Source organism: Nerophis lumbriciformis, linkage group LG02 (genome assembly GCF_033978685.3).
Source record: "Nerophis lumbriciformis linkage group LG02, RoL_Nlum_v2.1, whole genome shotgun sequence".
NCBI classification, from domain to species: domain Eukaryota; kingdom Metazoa; phylum Chordata; class Actinopteri; order Syngnathiformes; family Syngnathidae; genus Nerophis; species Nerophis lumbriciformis.
In genome coordinates, this window is record NC_084549.2 from 27,827,501 (window position 1) to 27,849,543 (window position 22,043).

General features: G+C 40.2%; 1 protein-coding gene across 1 annotated transcript in view; it reads right to left on the minus strand.

The window, feature by feature from the left end:
* Positions 1-22,043, minus strand: part of macrod2 (mono-ADP ribosylhydrolase 2) — a 1,158,848-nt gene that overhangs the window by 172,293 nt on the left and 964,512 nt on the right. The window contains exon 10 of the mRNA XM_061960241.1: positions 2,882-2,960. Coding sequence (XP_061816225.1) covers positions 2,882-2,960 — 79 coding nt within the window. The remainder of the gene's footprint in view (positions 1-2,881; positions 2,961-22,043) is intronic.

Genomic DNA, 22,043 nt, shown 5'->3' on the forward strand with positions numbered 1-22,043 from the left:
TTGTGTTTTTCCATGTTTTTGTGGGCTTTTTGTATCTGCATTACAACCACATAATTTCCCTATTTCGGTATGAACAGGGTCTGTCACTATTATACGTCCAGCAAAGCTGTCAATTACTGTCTTTGAGCAATTATGAGAAATGACAGTTGCAATATTTTACCCGCATCCTATTCTTTGTCTTTCCTTGTTAATTATTGCAAAGTGACTTCAATGAGTCAAAGTCAATCCAAAATAGCCAAAATGGATGGTTGGGATCCATCGCTACACACTCACCATTTGGGTCGGTTGTGATTAACACAGTGATTGTCAAACCTCTAATAATATAATATAATATAATATAATATAATATAATATAATATAATATATCAGTATATACTATACACTGTATATAATATGTACATTTTACATATATGGTATATTTTATATCGCTACTATGGTACATTTTTAGTCTACTTTATACCTGCATTATCCTTTCCATCCTTTGTAACTGAGCTACTGTGTGGAACAATGTCCCTTGTGGATCAACAAAGTTTGTCTAAGTCTAATTCTGATGTGTGTACAACTAGTGGTACACCTTAAAATCACTTGATTAAAGTACAGTGTTTTATTTTTATATATTCAAACACAGTGGTACTGTTTCAAACTGTGTGTAATGTTACAGTGGCCAAAACATATTTTAAATATACTTGTTAAATAAAACATCTGCCTTGTGTTTAATGAATACTTATAATACTACTACGCGACTGCATTTAATGTTGATCATTATGGTGGTACTTGGAGAGAGCCCTGTGTTTTCTTAGGTGATATTTGGTATTAAACGTTTGGCAACCACTGGTTTACCATATTAGTATTAGAATGTTGATTTCTGCTTACACTTGTATGACAGTTAAGACCATAAGTGTCCAAACTTTTTCCAGCTAGGGCCAAATACGAAAAATTTAAAGGGTGCGGGAGCCAATTTGATATATTATAAAGTAGGGTTGTACAGTGTACTGGTATTAGTATAGTACCGCGATACTAATGAATCATATTCGGTACTATACCGCCTATAAAGAGTAACGGTCCCCCACCCGTCAGTACGTCGTGTCATGCAGACGAGCATATTCAGCAGTGCACAATCACAATACTTACAAGTAGACACAGTGTGTAGACAGAAAAGGGAGAATTCCAGCTAGCTAGCTGCTAATGTCTATCTGCAGTCAGCAGTGTTGTAACTACTTTTAAATCACTAATCCTTGTCTCCATGGCGCCATATATTGTACATTTATTCCAAGCATCATCCCGTCAGACGAATGATAGCTACACATGCTTCACTACACACCGGAATCATAACATTGGATGCGTTAAAAATTATATATGTTTACCAAAGTCAAGTCAAGATTCCACTATGTCCATTCATTAACCATCAATAAGATCATCTTAACTTTGAACACACTACACCCAAGTGAATGAAGTTCATACTTAGTCAACAGCCATACATGTCACACTAAGGGTGGCCGTATGAACAACCCCAACACTGTCATAAACATGTGCCATATCGTGAAACCACACTAAACAACAATGGCAGACACAATTCGGTAGAATATTTGCACCGCAACACAACATAAACACTACAGAACAAATTCACAGAATTCCCTGCAGCACCAACTCTTCCGGGACACTGCAATATAAACAAACGCCATTGATGGATCTACACCTAACATCCACTGTAATGATACCAAACACAGAAGCGTACCTAGTCGATACTACAATGATTACATTGATATTTTTTAGCATCACAAAATCTTCTTTCATTTTTTGTTTTTTTATATTATGTTTATAAACTCAGGACATATGTCCCTGAACACATGAGGACTTTGAATATGACCGATGTATGATCTTGTAACGACTTGGTATCGGATTGATACCCAAATTTGTGGTATCATCCAAAACTATTATAAAGTATCAAACAACAGAAGAATAAGTGAATAATACATTTTAACAGAAGGGTGGATAGAACATGTTAAAACAGAAAGTAAGCAATGTTAACAAGAAATTAACAAGTAGATTAATAATTCCTTTTTTACCACATGTTCTTAATGATTTTGAAAAAATAATAGAATGGAAAATGACACAATTTGTTACTGCATATGTCAGCAGCTAAATTAGGAGTGTTTGTTTGTTTACTTACTAATAAAAGACAAGTTTTTTTCACTATGTTATTTAAGGACAAACTTGCAATAACTTGCATTTATGTTTAATGTACCGTAAGATTTTTTTGGTCCCCTTTATTTAGAAAAGTACCGAAAACTACCGAAATACACTTTGGTACCGGTACCAAAATATTGGTGTCGGGACAACCCAATATAAAGTATATTAAGTGTATTTAGAGTAATATCTACTCCAATTCTCTACTAATATTAATAGTCAGCCAACGTAAACCATTTTGAGGGCATAAGCACATTGAACATTTATCTTATATTGCAAAAACTTGTAAACATCTCCTCATCACAGGACGCATGGAAAATCATCAATACCCTGTACGGAAAGACACATAGGTCGTCTGTCGTTTTTTTATTTGGGCCGGTTCTGTTTTTTCTTTTATTTGTGCAATATTGTAGTCCGAAAGGTGTTTATGTTCTGTCCCGGGCCAAAAAAAAAAAAAGAATAGCTGTCACCTAAAACATTGCCTGTACAGTTATTTAATGATTTATGATGGTGACAGTTTTAACTCTGGAACCAATTATTCTAAAGGGAAAATTGTTTTGAAATAAAAACAAATTGGAAGGCAGAACAGACTGTGTTGGATTTCAAAGGTCCCGCTGTATTATTCAGCAGTTTATATGTTAAAGTAGTGTGAGAATGATTTATGCAAAAGACACAAGTGGCAGTTAAAACATACCTTGAAAAACAAACGACATCTTCTTCTTGTAGATGGTAAAGTCAGTTTCAAGGAAGACACAGAAAATGACTCGTGTGATCTACACAGAAAGAAGAGGGAGTAGAAAACGATTAATTGTAAACTTGGTGTGTTAAGTAACAGAGTAACCAACCGGAACATTTTGGTTATTAAAACTTTGTGCATTAGCAAGAAACAATCAGCTTCGTTCAGGAGTCTGATTAGGTACCGGCCCTGTTGAGACCGCCTGAATTATCCGCTGGAGAGCGCTTTCCGCAAGTACTAGAGCACATAACCAGAATTAGCATTAGTGAATGGGTGCACGTTAGAGCAGAGCAATATCCTTCAAGACAAAAAAAAAAAAGAATGAGAAATTCTGAATGCTTTCACAGAGCATGCAATTTACAAAATTAAAAAGGCAAATACATTGCTTTACCTCACTTCAGGGGGTAATAAAGTCATAATTACATCGATTTAAAAAAGTACAGTAGCCTGAACAATTTCACTAAAAAGAAAGTTAAACAAGTGGATGTTTAATTTTTGTATTTTAAAAATGTACAACTGCGTTATGAATGGTCAAATAAAACAAGATTGCATGGGCACAAAGATAAGAAAACAATAGAGTCGTACAGTCAGCATAATAAAACGCTGACTGCCAATAGTCCCACATTATCACCAGACATTGACCTGGAGAGGGGAAAAATGATGTTCAGTCAGGAGGAAGAAAAGAGAATTAAACTCCAAACAACATTCACAAGGCAAAAATAGTTGTTAATGGACAAACTAAACATAAATCAGCAGCATAGTGCAGTGACATCAGCATTGTTGTCTTCTGGGTTTCAGTCCCAGAGATGCATAACCAACCTTGAAAGCTGTGGCCACCCATCCAAATGATCAGAATCAGGTGCCCTAATCACTTGGCCCGGCCACTGGTATATAAAATCAAACACTTAGGCATGGATACTGTTTCTACAAACATTTGTGAAAGAATGGGCCGCTCTCAGGAGCTCAGTGATTTCTAGAACAATGGAGACGGGTTCTCTGGAGTGATGAATCACGCTTTTCCATCTGGCAATCAGATGGACCAGTCTGGGTTTGGAGGTTGCCAGGAGAACGCTACATTTCGGACTGCATTAGGCCGAGTGTGAAATTTGGTGGAGGAGGAATTATGGTTGTTTCTCAAGAGTTGGGCTTGGCCCCTGAGTTCCAGTGAAAGGAACTTTGAATGCTCTAGGATACCAAAACATTTTGGACAATTCCATGCTCCCAACCTTGTGGGAACAGTTTGGAGCGGGCCCCTTCCTCTTCCAACAAGACTGTGCACCAGTGCACAAAGCAAGGTCCATAAAGACATGGATGACAGAGTCTGGTGTGGATTAACTTGACTGGCCTGCACAGAGTCCTGACCTGAACCCGATAGAACACCTTTGGGATGAATTAGAACGGAGACAGAGAGCCAGGCCTTCTCGACCAACATCAGTGTGTGACCTCACCAATGTGCTTTTGGAAGAATGGTCGACAATTCCTATATACACACTCCGCAACCTTGTGGACAGCCTTCCCAGAAGATTTGAAGCTGTAATAGCTGCAAAAGGTGGATCCACATCATATTGAACCCTATGGGTTAGGAATGGGATGGCACTTCAAGTTCATATGTGAGTCAAGGCAGGTGGCCAAATACTTTTGGCTATATAGTGTATTTACCAGACTGAAGAATAGCCATGCGAGTATAGCATAATAGCTACCTTTATTGCTATCGGGTAGGGGGGGAGCTTTCAAGGACCCTGCCAACACTAGGAAGGGATTCAAAGAGACCTCCTTCTGGTTTTCATACAAACAGATCCATAAATAGTTTATGAGCAGGGTTTTGTAGTAAATGTTACAGGTCACTTCAGGATAGGGACATTTTATTGTCTTTGATGCCAGAGGGGGGCTTGTTCATAAAATTTTGACTCACTCTCAAGCATCCAACAGCAGAAAAAGCTTGCAGAGTTGTGTACTCACTGACAAACAACGTGTGAAAAGTGATTACATGCCATCATAACGCATGTGAAAATGTGCTATATGTACTACGCCGCAAGACAGAAGCTCCCCAGGAAATTCCATTAGTCTTTTATAGTGCTTGGTTCTCAAAGTGATCGCCCGCTGTGAAACATGAATGCAGACCTTATGGCACATAATCACAAATACATGCTGCTGCGTTACGAGAGCATGCTTATTGCGTGTAACAAGATATTCGGTTCGTTACTTAACATCCTTCTCTGGTTCACTTCAGTCTAGATGGGCCCGGTGGCACAGACGGGGGAAATAAAATTGGGCAGGACAAAACACACCAGAGGGGATAATGTGTTGCATTATAAATGACATAAGTGCAAAATTTAACCGTATACAAATGGGAGCGTGTGTGAGCCTTGAAGCTCCAGGGGCTGCATTGTTTGAACCAACATTTTGGGTGAAATACACTTCTGGGGACGGCGTGCCAGCAATCGGAGGGTTGCTGGTTACTGGGGTTCAATCCCCACCTTCTACCATCCTAGTTACGTCCGTTGTGTTCTTGGGCAAGACACTTCACCCTTGCTCCTGATGGGTGCTGATTAGCGCCTTGCATGGCAGCTCCCGCCATCAGTGTGTGAATGTGTGTGTGAATGGGTGAATGTGGAAATACTGTCAAAGCGCTTTGAGTACCTTGAAGGTAGAAAAGCGCTATACAAGTATAACCCATTTATCATTTATTCTAAAGTGTTGCAATATTTTTGAGTTCTAATTTGTATTTCTTATTTGACAATTAGGAAGGTTAGACAAAAAAATGTCTCAGCGTTTTCACAATGAAAGACCATTTAGAATGTACCAATATTGCAGTAGAACCTTGATATACGAAGCCCTCATTAAACAAACATTTCAATTTACGAACCACAGACTGAATGCAATATGCTTTGTTGGATGGATCTTGTCTCAGTGTACAAACTTTTCATCTAGCCATTGTGTGCCTCACAGCCCAGCCATTTTGTGCCCAGCAGCACATCCATTGTGGGCGGGCTGATCACCCTCCGTGCTCATTCAGGCTATGTCTACATTAAGCCGGATAACCCCTTAAACAAATATTTTTTAGCCTAAGCCTCGTTTCAGCCACACTAAATCAGCGTTTAAGGTCCCCCTCCTCGGACAATTTTTTACACGGATAAGTGCGCTGTGTATTTCTTGAATCTCCGGCTCTTAGCTTTGTATGGACTCATTGATCGTTTACAAACTGAGTTCGGAGAGGAAGTGAAGTCAGAAAGACCGCGCCCCACACAGGAAGTGACGCCAGCAAGAACGCGCCACAGCCAGCTTCATAACAACCGGAGCTAACCACTGGAAAGATGGAGGCGAGTCATCCAGACATGCCCGTGTTTCTCCTTCCGTCTGTACAGACGCTTGTGGAAATCACACATGAATACTTTAAGGGAAGGAAACGCGCAATTGCAGCTATTTCGGATACAACACTTGTCAGACGGCAAGAGAACTTTCGAATGTCCGGGTCAGCTGTGATTCTACTTTGCAAAAAACTTTGTCCCTTCCTCCCGTGGATGTGATAAAAAAGGTAGCGTGTGCTTTGTATTACCTGGCCGTCGAGGGGAGACTAACTACGGAAAACATTGAATGCATTTGGACTGGCAAAGCAGACTGTAACAGTTATTGTCCGCCATTTATGTCGCGGACTCAACGTCTCGGTTCAGAGTATATAAAGTCACCAAAAACAAATGGACAATGAAGGTGAAGGCAAAAGAGTGAGGAGTGTCCTGACCATACTTGCCAACATTATTATTATCATTAAAGTTTGTCTAAGTCTAACCCTACCGAATTTTCCGGGAGACTCCCGAATTTCAGTGCCTCTCCCGAAAATCTCCCGGAACAACCATTCTCCCCAATTTCTCCCGATTTCCAGCCGGACCTGAGTGAGGACAGCCTGTCGTCACGTCCACTTTTCCTCCATATAAAACAGCGTGCCGGCCTAGTCACGTTATAACATCTATGGCTTTTGGAGCTCAGTGCGCAACTGCACACACAACAACTATAATATATGTCTCCGTTATCCATAGGTTTATCCATAACCCATAAAGTAGGCAGGCACGGAGCTATTGCTCAGCGTGTGTTTATTCCAGCCGGCAAGTTAATACACTGACACACAACATCCGGATTCCCATCATGCATTGCTTCAAAACTACGGCAAGTAGTAGAGAGGAGTGTTATGTGAGTATATGTGTAAATAAATAAAGACTGAAATTCAAGTATCAGTATTTGTTTTATATATATATAAATATTTGTTTTTCCTCATTTAAAATAGTTATTTTATCTTAAAGAGGGCAACATTTTATTTAGTGCCTGATAGAATATCTCACTTTGAATCTGCAAATCAATAGTTGGATGTCTGCAGAGGTTTCTCTCGACAGAACAAGATGTATATGTACATATATATCCATATATATATATATATATATATATATATTTATATATATATATATATATATATATATATATATATATATATATATATATATATATATATATATATATATATATAAAAGAAATACTTGAATTTCAGTGAATTCTAGCTATAAAAATACTCCACCCCCCTTAAACCCGCCCCCCGGTCCGCCCCGCCCACTCCGACCCCGCCCACCTCAAACACCCCTCCCCCCCATCTCCCGAATCCGGAAGTCTCAAGGTTGGCAAGTATGGTCCTGACCAGATATCTAGATCCCTAGATTGATTGTTGTGAAATGTTCTTTGTCACATTGTATACTTTCACGTGTCCATTAAAGATCTGATTAATTTATGATGGCTCAGGTGCGATTCACTACAATAGGGTCCCACAGCACACTGGATTCCAGTTAATTGAAATACCACAACATTGGATATTGTTCAGATAAGTTAAATTTGATTTAAGAACTTGCACACAAAGCAACACTGGAGGTGACTATGACGTGCGCCGGCGGACGGAGGGGGGGCGGTCTTAAACGACCATTGTGTGTGTGTGGACAAGGATAAGGTGGGATTTACTTTGCATAACCTTAGCCGGCTTAGTGTAGAAGGGGCCTCAGTCCGCAGAGCAGTGCTGTTGTTAGCTACTGTGCTACTTGCTACCTTTTGTGTTTTAAAATTTTGCCAGCCTTATATGAGTCCAAAAAAAGGCATGGACAAGTTGTGTGTGATTTGAACCATTCAGGAAGCATCAAAATCGTTGTCGACACGGCCTTGTGCTCCATCGCTCTTTCTTTCGCTGCACACCAAGAGGATTAATCAACAAGGTGAGGTAGATTAGATTTTATTTTTTATTTTTATTGCTAATCATTGTAGGGACCTGGTTGTTAAAATTAAGGAGTTTTGTTATTTCAAACTGTGAGTACACCACAGGGCTAGTGACAGTGTCTGGGCGCGTGTCAGCAGGGTGGTTACAAATGAGGACAGTTTAGCTAATTGGTGTTGTTTTGACTTCGTTACTAAATAGAAAGTGGATCCACCACCTCCTTGTTATGTCTGTTTGATTTACAGTACTCTATAATGCTTTATATTCTGTAAAATGTACAAACTCTTACTAAAATATGGACTTTGGTTGGTGATGTTTTTACATTGCTTTTTTATGTTTGTGTCTATGTACAATTTTTTCTATTTACAAACCCTGTTTAAGAAGCAATTAGGTTCATAAATCAAGGTTTTCACTCACAATTTCCTGCATAATGTTAGATGATGAGATTATTTGTATTTCCATATTTTTCGATATAATTGTAACAAATTAAAGTTCAACATTCTGTCACGGCTTGGGCGCACGTCAGTGCGCATTCATGTGTTCCCTGCGCTGGGCACACCTCCAGGAGCGCGCCAGCAAGCAGCTACAATCAATCATCTGCAATCAACGCACCTGTCGCTGATGAGAAGCCCTGCCTTCATAAGCCAGCACAACCTGCTATCCCGGGCCAGAACGTAGCTTCATGTTCCTATACAGTAAGCCAATATTCTACTCGCTATATGCATACTCTCACTCTGTTTCTCCACCTCCGTGTCCCCCTTGTCATCTTCCAGCAGTCTATCTCCGTTCCCGCATTACGAGCTGTGTGTTTCGTCTCCCTGTGTTCCCCTCTGGTTCTCTGGCTGCACCTTTTGGATCTTGACCTCCTGCCTGGACATGGACTTTGACGCCTCTCTATTGCCCCCGACTTCCTGCCTGTTCTCTGGATCGCCGAGCCTGTCTTGACCCATTTTGGACTTCCGCCTCTTGCTCAACACTCCCGGTAACACTCAGCAGTTAATTCCTACACATAGTCGCACACCATACACTTTTGGATTTGTCACACTCCATTCCTTTGTTTTTGTATATTATTTTCTTATATATATATATATATATATATATATATATATATATCTTATACAGTATATATAAATAAACATGGAGTTAACTACGTCCCCGTTGTCTTCCCCTGTACAAACCATAACACATTCCTCACTAAAAGGCATATACGAGGTTCCATTGGCAGCATAAATAATTATATTAAAGTATGGTAATGAAAAAAAGGTACAAGATCCCAATCAGCTTTAATATTTACTAATATAAAGCTCTTTATAATTAAGAGTTATGGTTGGATCATTTTATATAACTGCATTAGCTTAGTGATACTAAAAAAGAAGCTGCTAATTAGGGTCAGAGTGAGCATAATTTAAATTAGCAATGACATTAAAAAGCTCTACTAACTACTTTACTTTAGATTTAAGATTTGGAAGATGGGGGTCAATATACCGTACATAATGTTTGGTTAGGTAGGCGTATTGATCCACGCAACCATCAAGGTTAAAAAAAAAGTTAATGGAAGACTAATTAGAAAGCTGGGCTCCCTGCATGCCACCCTGCCCTACCATTACTCATCCCTGATTGGAGAGTCGTTGCCAAGGAAAGAGCACTACATGATTGGATCCCATGGCTGCTGAGGGCAAACATGGTCATCGTGACAAAAACGAGTAGTAGTAGTAGTATTTCACACATTAAGATGACAGTCTGGACTTCATGACACTTGGGTTATGAGCATCACCTCGAGTGCCACAAACAATATTTAGTTTTGCACCAGAAACTGCATACATTGTCAGTTGAATATGCCAGAGATATTACTGTTATCAATGAGTTGCGGAGAAAGAAAAACCTTTCTCAACCAGCTATTGCAAGGAATTTAGGGATTTCACCATCTACAGTCCGTAATATCATCAAAAGGTTCAGAGAATATGTAGAAATCACTGCACGTAAGCAGCTAAGCCCGTGACCTTCGATCCCTCAGGCTGTACTGCATCAACAAGCGACATCAGTGTGGAAAGAATATCACCACATGGGCTCAGGAACACTTCAGAAACCCACTGTCAGTAACTACAGTTGGTCGCTACATCTGTAAGTGCAAGTTAAAACTCTCCTATGCAAGGCAAAAACCGTTTATCAACAACACCCAGAAACGCCGTCGGCTTCGCTGGGCCTGAGCTCATCTAAGATGGACTGATACAAAGTGGAAAAGTTTTCTGTGGTCTGACGAGTCCACATTTCAAATTTTTTTTGGAAACTGTGGACGTCGTGTCCTCTGGACCAAAGAGGCAAAGCACCATCCGGATTGTTATAGTTGCAAAGTTGAAAAGCCAGCATCTGTGATGGTATGGGGGTGTATTAGTGCCCAAGACATGGGTAACTTACACATCTGTGAAGGCGCCATTAATGCTGAAAGGTACATACAGGTTTTGGAGCAACATATGTTGCCATCCAAGCAACGTTACCATGGACGCCCCTGCTTATTTCAGCAAGACAATGCCAAGCCACGCGTTACATCAACCTGGCTTCATAGTAAAAGAGTGCGGGTACTAGACTGGCCTACCTGTAGTCCAGACCTGTCTCCCATTGTAAAAGTGTGGCGCATTATGAAGCCTAAAATACCACAAAGGAGACCCCCGGACTGTTGAACAACTTAAGCTATACATCAAGCAAGAATGGGAAAACATTCCACCTGAGAAGCTTAAAAAATGTGTCTCTTCAGTTCCCAAGCGTTTACTGAGTGTTGTTAAAAGGAAAGGCCATGTAACACAGTGGTGAACATGCCCTTTCCCAACTACTTTGGCACGTGTTGCAGCCATGAAATTCTAAGTTAATTATTATTTGCAAAAAATAAATAAAGTTTATGAGTTTGAACATCAAATATCTTGTCTTTGTAGTGCATTCAATTGAATATGGGTTGAAAAGGATTTGCAAATCATTGTATTCCGTTTATATTTACATCTAACACAATTTCCCAACTCATATGGAAACGGGGTTTGTATCTCAATTGTGTATGATGTACAGACAGGTAATTGACGCCCACGTAAGGAGGACATTACAAACATTTTCTCACTTTGAATGTTGTTCTTTTGAGAAAATATTATATCGCAAGCTTGTTTGATGCACAGTATGTCACTCAGTGATGCATAATTGTGGTTTCGAGTTCATCTGGCTGGCAACAGATGAGTTGTCACCACCCGTGCCTATAATCAAATTGAGGGCACCATCAGGCAGCAACAGTCTAAGACATGCAAACACAATTTATGCATTTTTCGGCCTCTTGTGTTCCTAGCTTGAATCTTTCACAAACAAGATGAGGCACTGAAAGTTGCCCTTGCATGCTCACCGCAGCTGTTGCTCGAACCCATTAGAGAGCTGTAACCACTTCCCTGTCAAAAAAGCATCAGCTAAAGCAGACTCTAAAACAGCCGATATACATTATTGATGTTTGTTGAAATAATACTTTCCTTTTGTTCAAGGTTTTAGCGAGCGGACATCATGCACCGAAAGCAAGTGCAACCTTTTTAGGTCACCAAATTATCAAAGTCCCTTAACATAAACATTGCTTATAATGAATGCACTCTCTCAAACACACCAACACCCAAATAGATTCACCAGCACAATCTAATCAGATTCAATGTAATCAATGCATCAAAAATTCTGCCCTCGCAAAGATAACTACAATGACAGCTATTAGAGTGCAAACCAGAGCATGTCTTGAGTTGTTCCGGGAGATTCTATAGGGGGCGTAATGCAAAGTCAAAATCACCTGAACATAGTAGGCCACTGAATCACTTAGTACTAATGTAAGTGCTCAATACCGACAATTAAATTGAAGCAGAATATATTTTTTTTTTTAAAGGTGCCTTAAATCAGTGAGTCAATGATTAAGAATACCATAGCACTCTCTACTTGTATGATATTTAAGAATGTTAGAATGTGACTTAAAACATCAGCAGAGATTGACCAAAGTTTGAAAAAATGATCGTTTTCTTTTTAACAACAAAAGTATAACAACCTAGAAGGTAACGTGCATCTTGGAACTGATTGTTTGACCTTGTGTTGGAGCCATTGAGTTCCCATTGGATTATTTCTTGTTAAGTTTATTCATTTCTGACACGGCTTTCCATATATGACAAGAGTTGCATGTGATCATACATGGATAGTGCATGTCATTGTTCCAGAGAGACTGAATAATGCCAGCAAATTATTCCGCCGCCAGAAATATCTTCTCCTATAAAAGACTGCATCATCAAAGGCATCATCAGCGGGAGTTCGCCTCCTTTGTTGTCTACAATGTAGAGGGTTCACTTTGAGGCAGGTGGACCGCGTCCAGGCCTTATTGCTGATGTAATTACACACACCTGCGTCTCTTGGCTCACAGAGCGAGCGGCCTGAAAAAAGCAGGCAACAACAACCCTCTTAAAGGCCACATTACAGTTAGAGCCTTGTAAACCCTGCACTGTTAGTATGTTTTCTGAATCAGTTGATTGGTTTGCAAATGTGATCCATGCATTAATTCTACTTTATTTTCAGAAGTCCAAGTGCAACACAATGCATCACATCAGACCATCCTGTCTCATTGCACTTGCAAAAGGGAAGGTTGGTAAGGACCACTGAGACAAACACTGCTGATAAACACAACATTGAGTAAAGATGGCATTTGCTGACTGGCATTTTTCGGACTATAAGATGCACTTATCCTTTAATTTTCTCAAATATGGACAGTGCGCCTTATAACCCGGTGCGCCTAATTAGACTTAGGCTTAGACTTACTTTTATTGTCATTCAAATTTGAACTTTACAGTACGGATAACAACAACATTTCGTTGCATTAGCTCGTTGTAGTGCAGGATAAAAGAGCAATAAGGTGCAGATATAAATAAATAGATTACTGTACAGATAAATATATTGCACTTTTACATATGCATCCACGTTTATGAATGTATGTTAAATTGTCTTTATATTCCACCGAGTTAATTCATTTTTGGGGGGAATTGAGGGGATTATTATGATGCTAATGTATGGAATAATTCTGGTTGTGCTTTTTACCGACCTCAAAGCTATTTTATTTTGTACATTGTGTAATGATTATTGTGACCATTAGATGGCAGTCACAGACAGATGTGTGTAGACTGCAAGATGACGCCAATCAGTGACGTGCAGTCACTAGAGGCGTGGGCCTCACCTGCCATTATGAAAAGAAAAAATATGTAAAAAGAAAAGAAAAAAAAACATTGTTATATGTATCAAGTGACTATACTATAAAGTTATTTTCCATTTAACTTCACCAGTTTTAGATTATTTTTATTCAAAATCACTGAATTTTCACATTTGCCGTTCAAATACTGAGAAGAGACGGTGCGGTGATCAGCAGCCAGTTGAGGCACGTCACTCAGTGCCTCAACATGGATTCCGGATTCGGCTAACTGCTGGCCTGCTGTGCAGTGAGACCGTATTGCTATATGAATTATATTATACATTTCCATAGTTTAGTTAGCTGAGGTATATAATGTACAGTGTATTTAGTCAACAACTGTATGTGTGTAACGTATTTCTTGTGCTGAGCGATCATAAAACGGCTGCAAAAGATGCACTGGCTGAGGCTCCAGTAATCCCGCCTCCTGCACCCCCGCCGTAGAATTGTTATATCAACTAAAGCCCACACTTAAACTTTCCACGTGCAAGATTGAATCTATTTAAAAAAGTTATTTCATAAGAAGCCAAAAAGTGCAAAAACAATAATGTTCGTGTTGGAGGAGTTGTGAATGACTGCTGGGCCACAACATTAGGAGTTGTGAATTAGGTACACCTGCAGTCTGCAGGTGTACCTAATTCACAACTCCTCCAACATGAACATTATTGTTTTTGCACTTTTTGGCTTCTTATTAATAACTTTTTTAACCTATTTTCATGGGCTTTTCTCTTTGTGATGTTAAGTTCCTGTTATGCGGTGTTATACAGTATATGCCTTGAGCTCTTATTTTGAAGGCGCTAATTGATGACACAGAGTGGAGCGGAGGTTTTTGAAAGAAGGTAAATAAAGTGGTCCTCGTGTAAACTGGAGCCTCCGTGTTTGTTATTTTGTAGTTTCATACAGTATAGGCGACATTTATAAAACCTCGGTTACACTTTTTTAAATAGATTCAATCTTGCACGTGGAAAGTTTAAGTGAGGGCTTTAGTTGCGGCGCATGGACTTAATTTATAAGTAAAGGTAAGACCATGATAACGTTTTTTTTATTAAACGTGCTTTTTTGTGTGCTACAGTTTGTATGTGTAAAGTTAAAGTTAAGTTAAAGTACCAATGATTGTCACAGACACACTAGGTGTAATGAAATTTGTCGTCTGCATTTGACCCATCCTCTTGTTCACCCCCTGGGAGGTGAGGGGAGCAGTGGGCAGCAGCGGCGCCGCGCCCGGGAATCATTTTTGGTGATTTAACCGCCAATTCTAACCCTTGATGCTGAGTGCCAAGCAGGGAAGAATGCTGGTATGAGCTTTTAAACATAACCCGTTAACTGCTGCCAATCAAATGGTGAATAAGATACTCTTTAGGGTTCATATGTTTGTAAATCTGACTGTGATGAAGTCAGTGCCTCACCAGCCATCAACCTCACCGCACGTCACTGACGCCAATAAACACCACCAAAACTTTAAATGTCCCATTGAGAATATAGAACATTACACACGGCACTCAAACATCTGTCAAAATGTTTTGTTACAACTTTGGTAAGCTCAAGCCGCACCGCTTGATGGATTTTCGGAGCATTACGACTACTGTGGTCAGGCGTACTGTGCTTCAACATACAAGTCATATTATGGCGTGTGTAAAAGGACCGCAAAATGGCACCTATTAGCAGACAAATTATCTGGTGTTTTGTTTAGAAATATTATGCAAAACCAACTTTTCTTACCTTCTGGTACCTACTGATCTGTATTTGGGATCTGCATAAGTGTCCGCCATTGTAGTCCGTGTTGACACCATAGTCGATAAGCTTCTTCTTTTTCTCTTTCTTCTTTATATGGGGCATTCATCCTCCGCTGTTGCCATTTCTAATATAAAGTAGTGTAAAGTTCTAACTTATATATGTCAGTACACTCACTATGGAAGCGCTAAAAACTACCCGTGTAGTGGGTTTACACAATTCACCCACATAACTTTAGTTATTAGAGAGTTCCGGTTGGAAGCGACTGTCAGAAAGCGACTCGAAGATGGTCTGTATTACATAATCTATGCAATATTTTGACCAAAAAAACACCATTACATGTTATGTAGACCACAAGGAAGTGTTTTCAATTTAGAAAAAAATCATAATATGACCCCGTTAATGCACCTTATAATCCGGTGTGCCTTTTTTTATGAAAATAGACCTGAATAGACCTGCTCATCGACAATGTGCCTTATAATCCGGTGTGCCCTATGGTCGTAAAAATACGGTAGGTGAAATAAAATGAAGAAGGTGTTATACACCAGAAAATAGCCACGGTGGTTTTGTTTGGTTACTGCGTTTACAGTATAGCTCACCAAACTAATTGCACAAAGGGTTAAAAACAAAGAGAGAATAGTTAGAATAGTAACAAAAAGTGCTAAGTACAAACACATTAAATGATGAACTATGCTCTCGTGACACGTAGTGGGGAGGCCGATAAGTGGCTCGCAATTCCTTTCCAAAATGCCAAATGAAAGTGTTTTCCTGAGTGAGCAACCACAACTCTTTTCAGAATCAGAATCACCTTTATTGGCAAGGTATGTTCAACACACAAGACATTTGCCTTGATAGACTTTGCTCTCTTTGTACAATATAAAAAATAAACCCAAAACTAACACAACACAATAAATATTTACAATTATCTAAAATATATACAAGTGCTTATATAAATAATAGTGTATGTGGAAGGTTAGTAAGATAATAGTGCGGTAGTGGACCGAGCAAAAAGATGAAGAGAACATGAGGTGGAATATTCACAGCACCAGATTAGTTCCAGGGTTATTTCAGTTAAAGTTAAAGTACCACTGATAGTCACACACACACTAGGTGTGGTGACCCATTTGACCCATCCCCTTGTTCCACCCCCTGGGAGGTGAGGGGAGCAGTGAGCAGCAGCGGTGGCCGCGCTCGGGAATCATTTGGTGATTTAACCCCCAATTCCAACCCTTGACACTGCCAAGAAGGGAGGTAATGGGTCCCATTTTTATAGTCTTTGGTATGACTCGGCCGGGGTTTGAACTCACGACCTACCGATCTCAGGGCGGACACTCTAACCACAAGGCCACTGAGCAGGCTGGTTGACTAGCTATTAGGTTCCTGTGTGTTGTAGCTGTAAACCATGGCAACTGAAGCTACATTCACATTGTTGTTGGAGCTGGAACTAATCATTTTCAAACAAGTAACTTTTATGATCCATATTGCTCCACAACTGGAGGAGAAGACGTCTGCAAAAGGTCCCCTGAACGAGTCGTGGCAGAGGATGGGCGAGAAGGAAAACCCACAAAATGATGTGGTAAGCCCACCAATCACAGCCCTGTGGCACGCGTAGCCGCCGACGCCAAGCTACACTTTTTGGTGGTGTGCATTAAGGTCGGCTGGAGGCTTAGGAAATGGAGGAGCCAGTCAGTCACGCAAAAGCTTATTTCAGCCTTTAGCGTGTAGGGAAATGTTCTCACACTTTAAATTATTTCACTGGCGATGTTTTTGCGAGTGGCGGCGCAGACCCACTTCCGTCCGGAAAAACACAAGAGATGACTAGGGATGATGTTTGATAAGAAATTATCGAGTTCGAGCCTATTATCGAATCCTCTTATCGAACCGATTCCTTATCGATTCTCTTATCGAGTCCAGATACGTTGTTGTATATGGAAAAAAAACACACAATATTTGGTTTAACAAAAGCTCACTTTTATTATATAAGAAAAAAAATCAATCTAATAAATAAATAAATATTGACTGTTACCCCCCTAAAAAAATAAAATAAATATTGACTGTTGTTACCCAAAGTATATTAAGTGGGATTTTTCAGAAAAACAAATATATAAAGTAACACAAAAACAACCTGTCTCTGTGATCACTACAAGTGTATAAATAATAATATAGTGTTAAATAAAATCAGTCCCTTGGGTACAAAACTGAAAATAATACAGCTCTCCAAAAAGTGCACTTCTGCTGCTATTTGACATAACTGTTTGTTATGATGCTTTGACATTTTTGCACTTTATTTCTTTATTGAAAGAAAATTCTATGAAGAGAAAAGTTGCTTGCAAATGTGGTTACAATGCTAAAAAATGAAAAGTTAAAGCTAAAAAAAGAAATACACTTTATTGAGTAAACATTATTTCTTTATAGGGAGAAAGATGTGATGTTTTCAGCTAGGCTAGGGAATATAACAACTACACTACCCGGCATGCAACGGGAGTGACGAGAATGCGCGGTAGCCCCGAAAAGTGTTGTTGCATGTCACCACCCGGCAGCTAAGAATGAGGTTATGAGCACCCTGTGAAAGTAAACGTCAAGAACTCAGCCAACACGCCTCGTCTGCATTATTTATAATTAGACAGACAACACATATACAGTGTGATTGTGTTTTGTTTACAAGGAAAGAAAAACAAAAGTTAAAAAAGGGAGATATATGTTGTATATACAGGTAAAAGCCAGTAAATTAGAATATTTTGAAAAACTTGATTTATTTCAGTAATTGCATTCAAAAGGTGTAACTTGTACATTATATTTATTCATTGCACACAGACTGATGCATTCAAATGTTTATTTCGTTTAATTTTGATGATTTGAAGTGGCAACAAATGAAAATCCAAAATTCCGTGTGTCACAAAATTAGAATATTACTTAAGGCTAATACAAAAAAGGGATTTTTAGAAATGTTGGCCAACTGAAAAGTATGAAAATGAAAAATATGAGCATGTACAATACTCAATACTTGGTTGGAGCTCCTTTTGCCTCAATTACTGCGTTAATGCGGCGTGGCATGGAGTCGATGAGTTTCTGGCACTGCTCAGGTGTTATGAGAGCCCAGGTTGCTCTGATAGTGGCCTTCAACTCTTCTGCGTTTTTGGGTCTGGCATTCTGCATCTTCCTTTTCACAATACCCCACATATTTTCTATGGGGCTAAGGTCAGGGGAGTTGGCGGGCCAATTTAGAACAGAAATACCATGGTCCGTAAACCAGGCACGGGTAGATTTTGCGCTGTGTGCAGGCGCCAAGTCCTGTTGGAACTTGAAATCTCCATCTCCATAGAGCAGGTCAGCAGCAGGAAGCATGAAGTGCTCTAAAACTTGCTGGTAGACGGCTGCGTTGACCCTGGATCTCAGGAAACAGAGTGGACCGACACCAGCAGATGACATGGCACCCCAAACCATCACCCAACCATGCAAATTTTGCATTTCCTTTGGAAATCGAGGTCCCAGAGTCTGGAGGAAGACAGGAGAGGCACAGGATCCACGTTGCCTGAACTCTAGTGTAAAGTTTCCACCATCAGTGATGGTTTGGGGTGCCATGTCATCTGCTGGTGTCGGTCCACTCTGTTTCCTGAGATCCAGGGTCAACGCAGCCGTCTACCAGCAAGTTTTAGAGCACTTCATGCTTCCTGCTGCTGACCTGCTCTATGGAGATGGAGATTTCAAGTTCCAACAGGACTTGGCGCCTGCACACAGCGCAAAATCTACCCGTGCCTGGTTTACGGACCATGGTATTTCTGTTCTAAATTGGCCCGCCAACTCCCCTGACCTTAGCCCCATAGAAAATCTGTGGGGTATTGTGAAAAGGAAGATGCAGAATGCCAGACCCAAAAACGCAGAAGAGTTGAAGGCCACTATCAGAGCAACCTGGGCTCTCATAACACCTGAGCAGTGCCAGAAACTCATCGACTCCATGCCACACCGCATTAACGCAGTAATTGAGGCAAAAGGAGCTCCAACCAAGTATTGAGTATTGTACATGCTCATATTTTTCATTTTCATACTTTTCAGTTGGCCAACATTTCTAAAAATCCCTTTTTTGTATTAGCCTTAAGTAATATTCTAATTTTGTGACACACGGAATTTTGGATTTTCATTTGTTGCCACTTCAAATCATCAAAATTAAATGAAATAAACATTTGAATGCATCAGTCTGTGTGCAATGAATACATATAATGTACAAGTTACACCTTTTGAATGCAATTACTGAAATAAATCAAGTTTTTCAAAATATTCTAATTTACTGGCTTTTACCTGTATATATGTATGTGCTGCGGTTGCTTTAAGAACGTTGCGACAGCTGCCGTAAAAGTGTGCGTCATGTGTTTTTACCCTGCTCAAATCTCTCAGTAAAGTTATTCATTGGATTATACCTTTTGTTTTGAACTTCATTACACCTTGGAGCGCTTTTTCCGGTCCATTTTTTTTCCTGCTTTCCCTATCTGCGCCTAATGACTGAGCTACGTGACGTCATTTCTTGTGATGTCTCACGGGGCATTTCTGGTCGGGACGGGATTCGAATAAAGAACCAACTCTTTTTCTTTACTATAGTGGTCTCGATAACTGGTACCGGTTCTCAAAAATGGATTTGAGTCCGAGGACTCGGTTCTTTTCTTATCGAACAACCGTGAAAACCGGTTTCGAGTATCATCCCTAGTGATGACATCACAACTATGCATCCATCCATTTTCTACCGCTTGTCCCGTTTGGTACACCATGGACAAGTTGCCACCTCATCACAGGGCCAACACAGATAGACAAACAACATTCACACTCACATTCACACACTAGGGCCAATTTAGTGTTGCCAATCAACCTATCCCCAGGTGCATGTTTTTCTATTGTCGACAAATATAATTGTCGGCGAAAAATTTCATTGTCAACATTTGTCGAAAATTACGTCTAATCGTAGTAGTTGTTCTGCAAGGCAAAACTGTCGTCTTTTCCATGAGTCGAGCCGAGTCAGACACCCGTCGGTGACTACTGAAGGACGGCGCTGCCAGTACGTATCTCATGGAAGTCTCATGAAGTCTTCTTCACGAACATGGCAGAAACATCCCGTCATGAGTACGGTCTGCTGCTTTAAAAGCCTCTCATCTCCACGACATTACATCAACCAAGGCGCTGGCGTCGGCCACCCGGGGAAAGCTGTGAGCAGCTCCTCCGTTTGACTTTGATTGACCCCGAGCAGAAGCTCCACCTGCAGCAAGCAGGAGAATTATCATTTCAAAGAAGGGCTCAGAAAAGGTTGTCCCTTTGAACAAAACGCCTCCATCCATACATCAAAGCCTGACATTGGACTTGCAGGAGCCATGGTTACCACCAAAGCACCAGAAGAAAGTGCCGGACTCAAAAATCTGAACTCCCAAAGCCGATCGATGTTGGATACTGAATAAATCACAGTAAGGGCAGTAGGACGGCCAGTGGACTCAGTTAAATATTGCTTAACAGACGACAAGAGTTTTGTAAATGCTTATGTACAAAATTATGCATGAGTGCTCAGCACAGTGTGACTAAATAAAAGTGATAACATTCTGCTAAGCTGCCTGCTTATTTCATCAGTGTAAAACATCACAAAGCTGCTTCCAAAGCTGCATGTAGTGCAGAATATCAAACATTTTGACAGAAAAATGCTGTATCGCCAGATTTGGGAAAACACATAAGATAATATATCAGCAATTTGTATGCTAATTTAACAAATGCTCCGTGTGTGTCACATTTTTCAACACATTTGAGCTCAGCTGGAGTGAACCACGTATGAGGCATCAAACATTTTATTGCTCATTTCCAAAGATGATTCTCTCAAACTGAGAGAACAGCTCCTGCCAGCTCCCTCCGCCCACAGCAGCTACCCCATAACAATACTGAAATGAATTCAGCTGGAAAGTACATCATTCAGTTGTCATATTTTATTGTATCCTTTAATATGCATTTGGAATATTTCTATAAAAGATACATCAGGTTTTTGAAAGAGGAATACAGGCTTTATGGATTTTAGATGTGTCAGTCGAGTTGAGCCAATGTCAACGATGGAATTATTTCAACACCGAGCACCGCTTCAATAACATGAAGGAACATGTCAATAAGACCCCGCAAGGACTGCGCATAATGTTATTACTGGGCAGAAACTAACTGTTTACAAAATCAGAAAGAATGACAGAAAGAAAAATGATTCCCCAGCAGCAAACAGGATGTACAAGGGGTCCTTGAAAGATTCCGCATAATGCACTGCGTGTATTACCATTGGTCCAATGGATTTGTCAATGAATATGGATGGTCAAATGATTATAGTGATGGAATACCCATGCTTGAGACTCTAGGGAATAGTGTGAGGGTGAAGGAGAAGGATTGGGTCATTTTCAAATGGTAAAGATGAAAGGAAGGGCAGCTGCGGACAAGGTCACAGGGGAATGATGAAGGGAGGACTAATGTGAGGGCTGTATCTATGATATCTATGATCCATGACTGGAATGGTAATGATGTGACCTCTGTACTTTGGCCTATAACAATTGCTACTGATGAGGCAGAGTAAGGGTGTGCGCGTGTGCATGTTTCCGTGCATACTTTATAAATAGGTGCACATGGCTATTTTGACCCAGCTCTAGTATGGAATCTCACTGGATGAATCTCATGGATTCTGTAGGTGTATCGTACTTACTGTTGTGGCTGATTCTGATGATTTTGTTTTCCATTTTTTTTAGTTTCTTGATGAGGTGACGACTTGTCTTGGGTGTACCCCGCCTACCGCCCGAATGCAGCTGAGATAGGCTCCAGCACCCCCTGTGACCCCGAAAGGGACAAGCGGTAGAAATCGTATGGATGGATGTCTTTAAGGCAATTTGGCACGGTGGTTTAGCACCAAATTATGGGCCCCCATA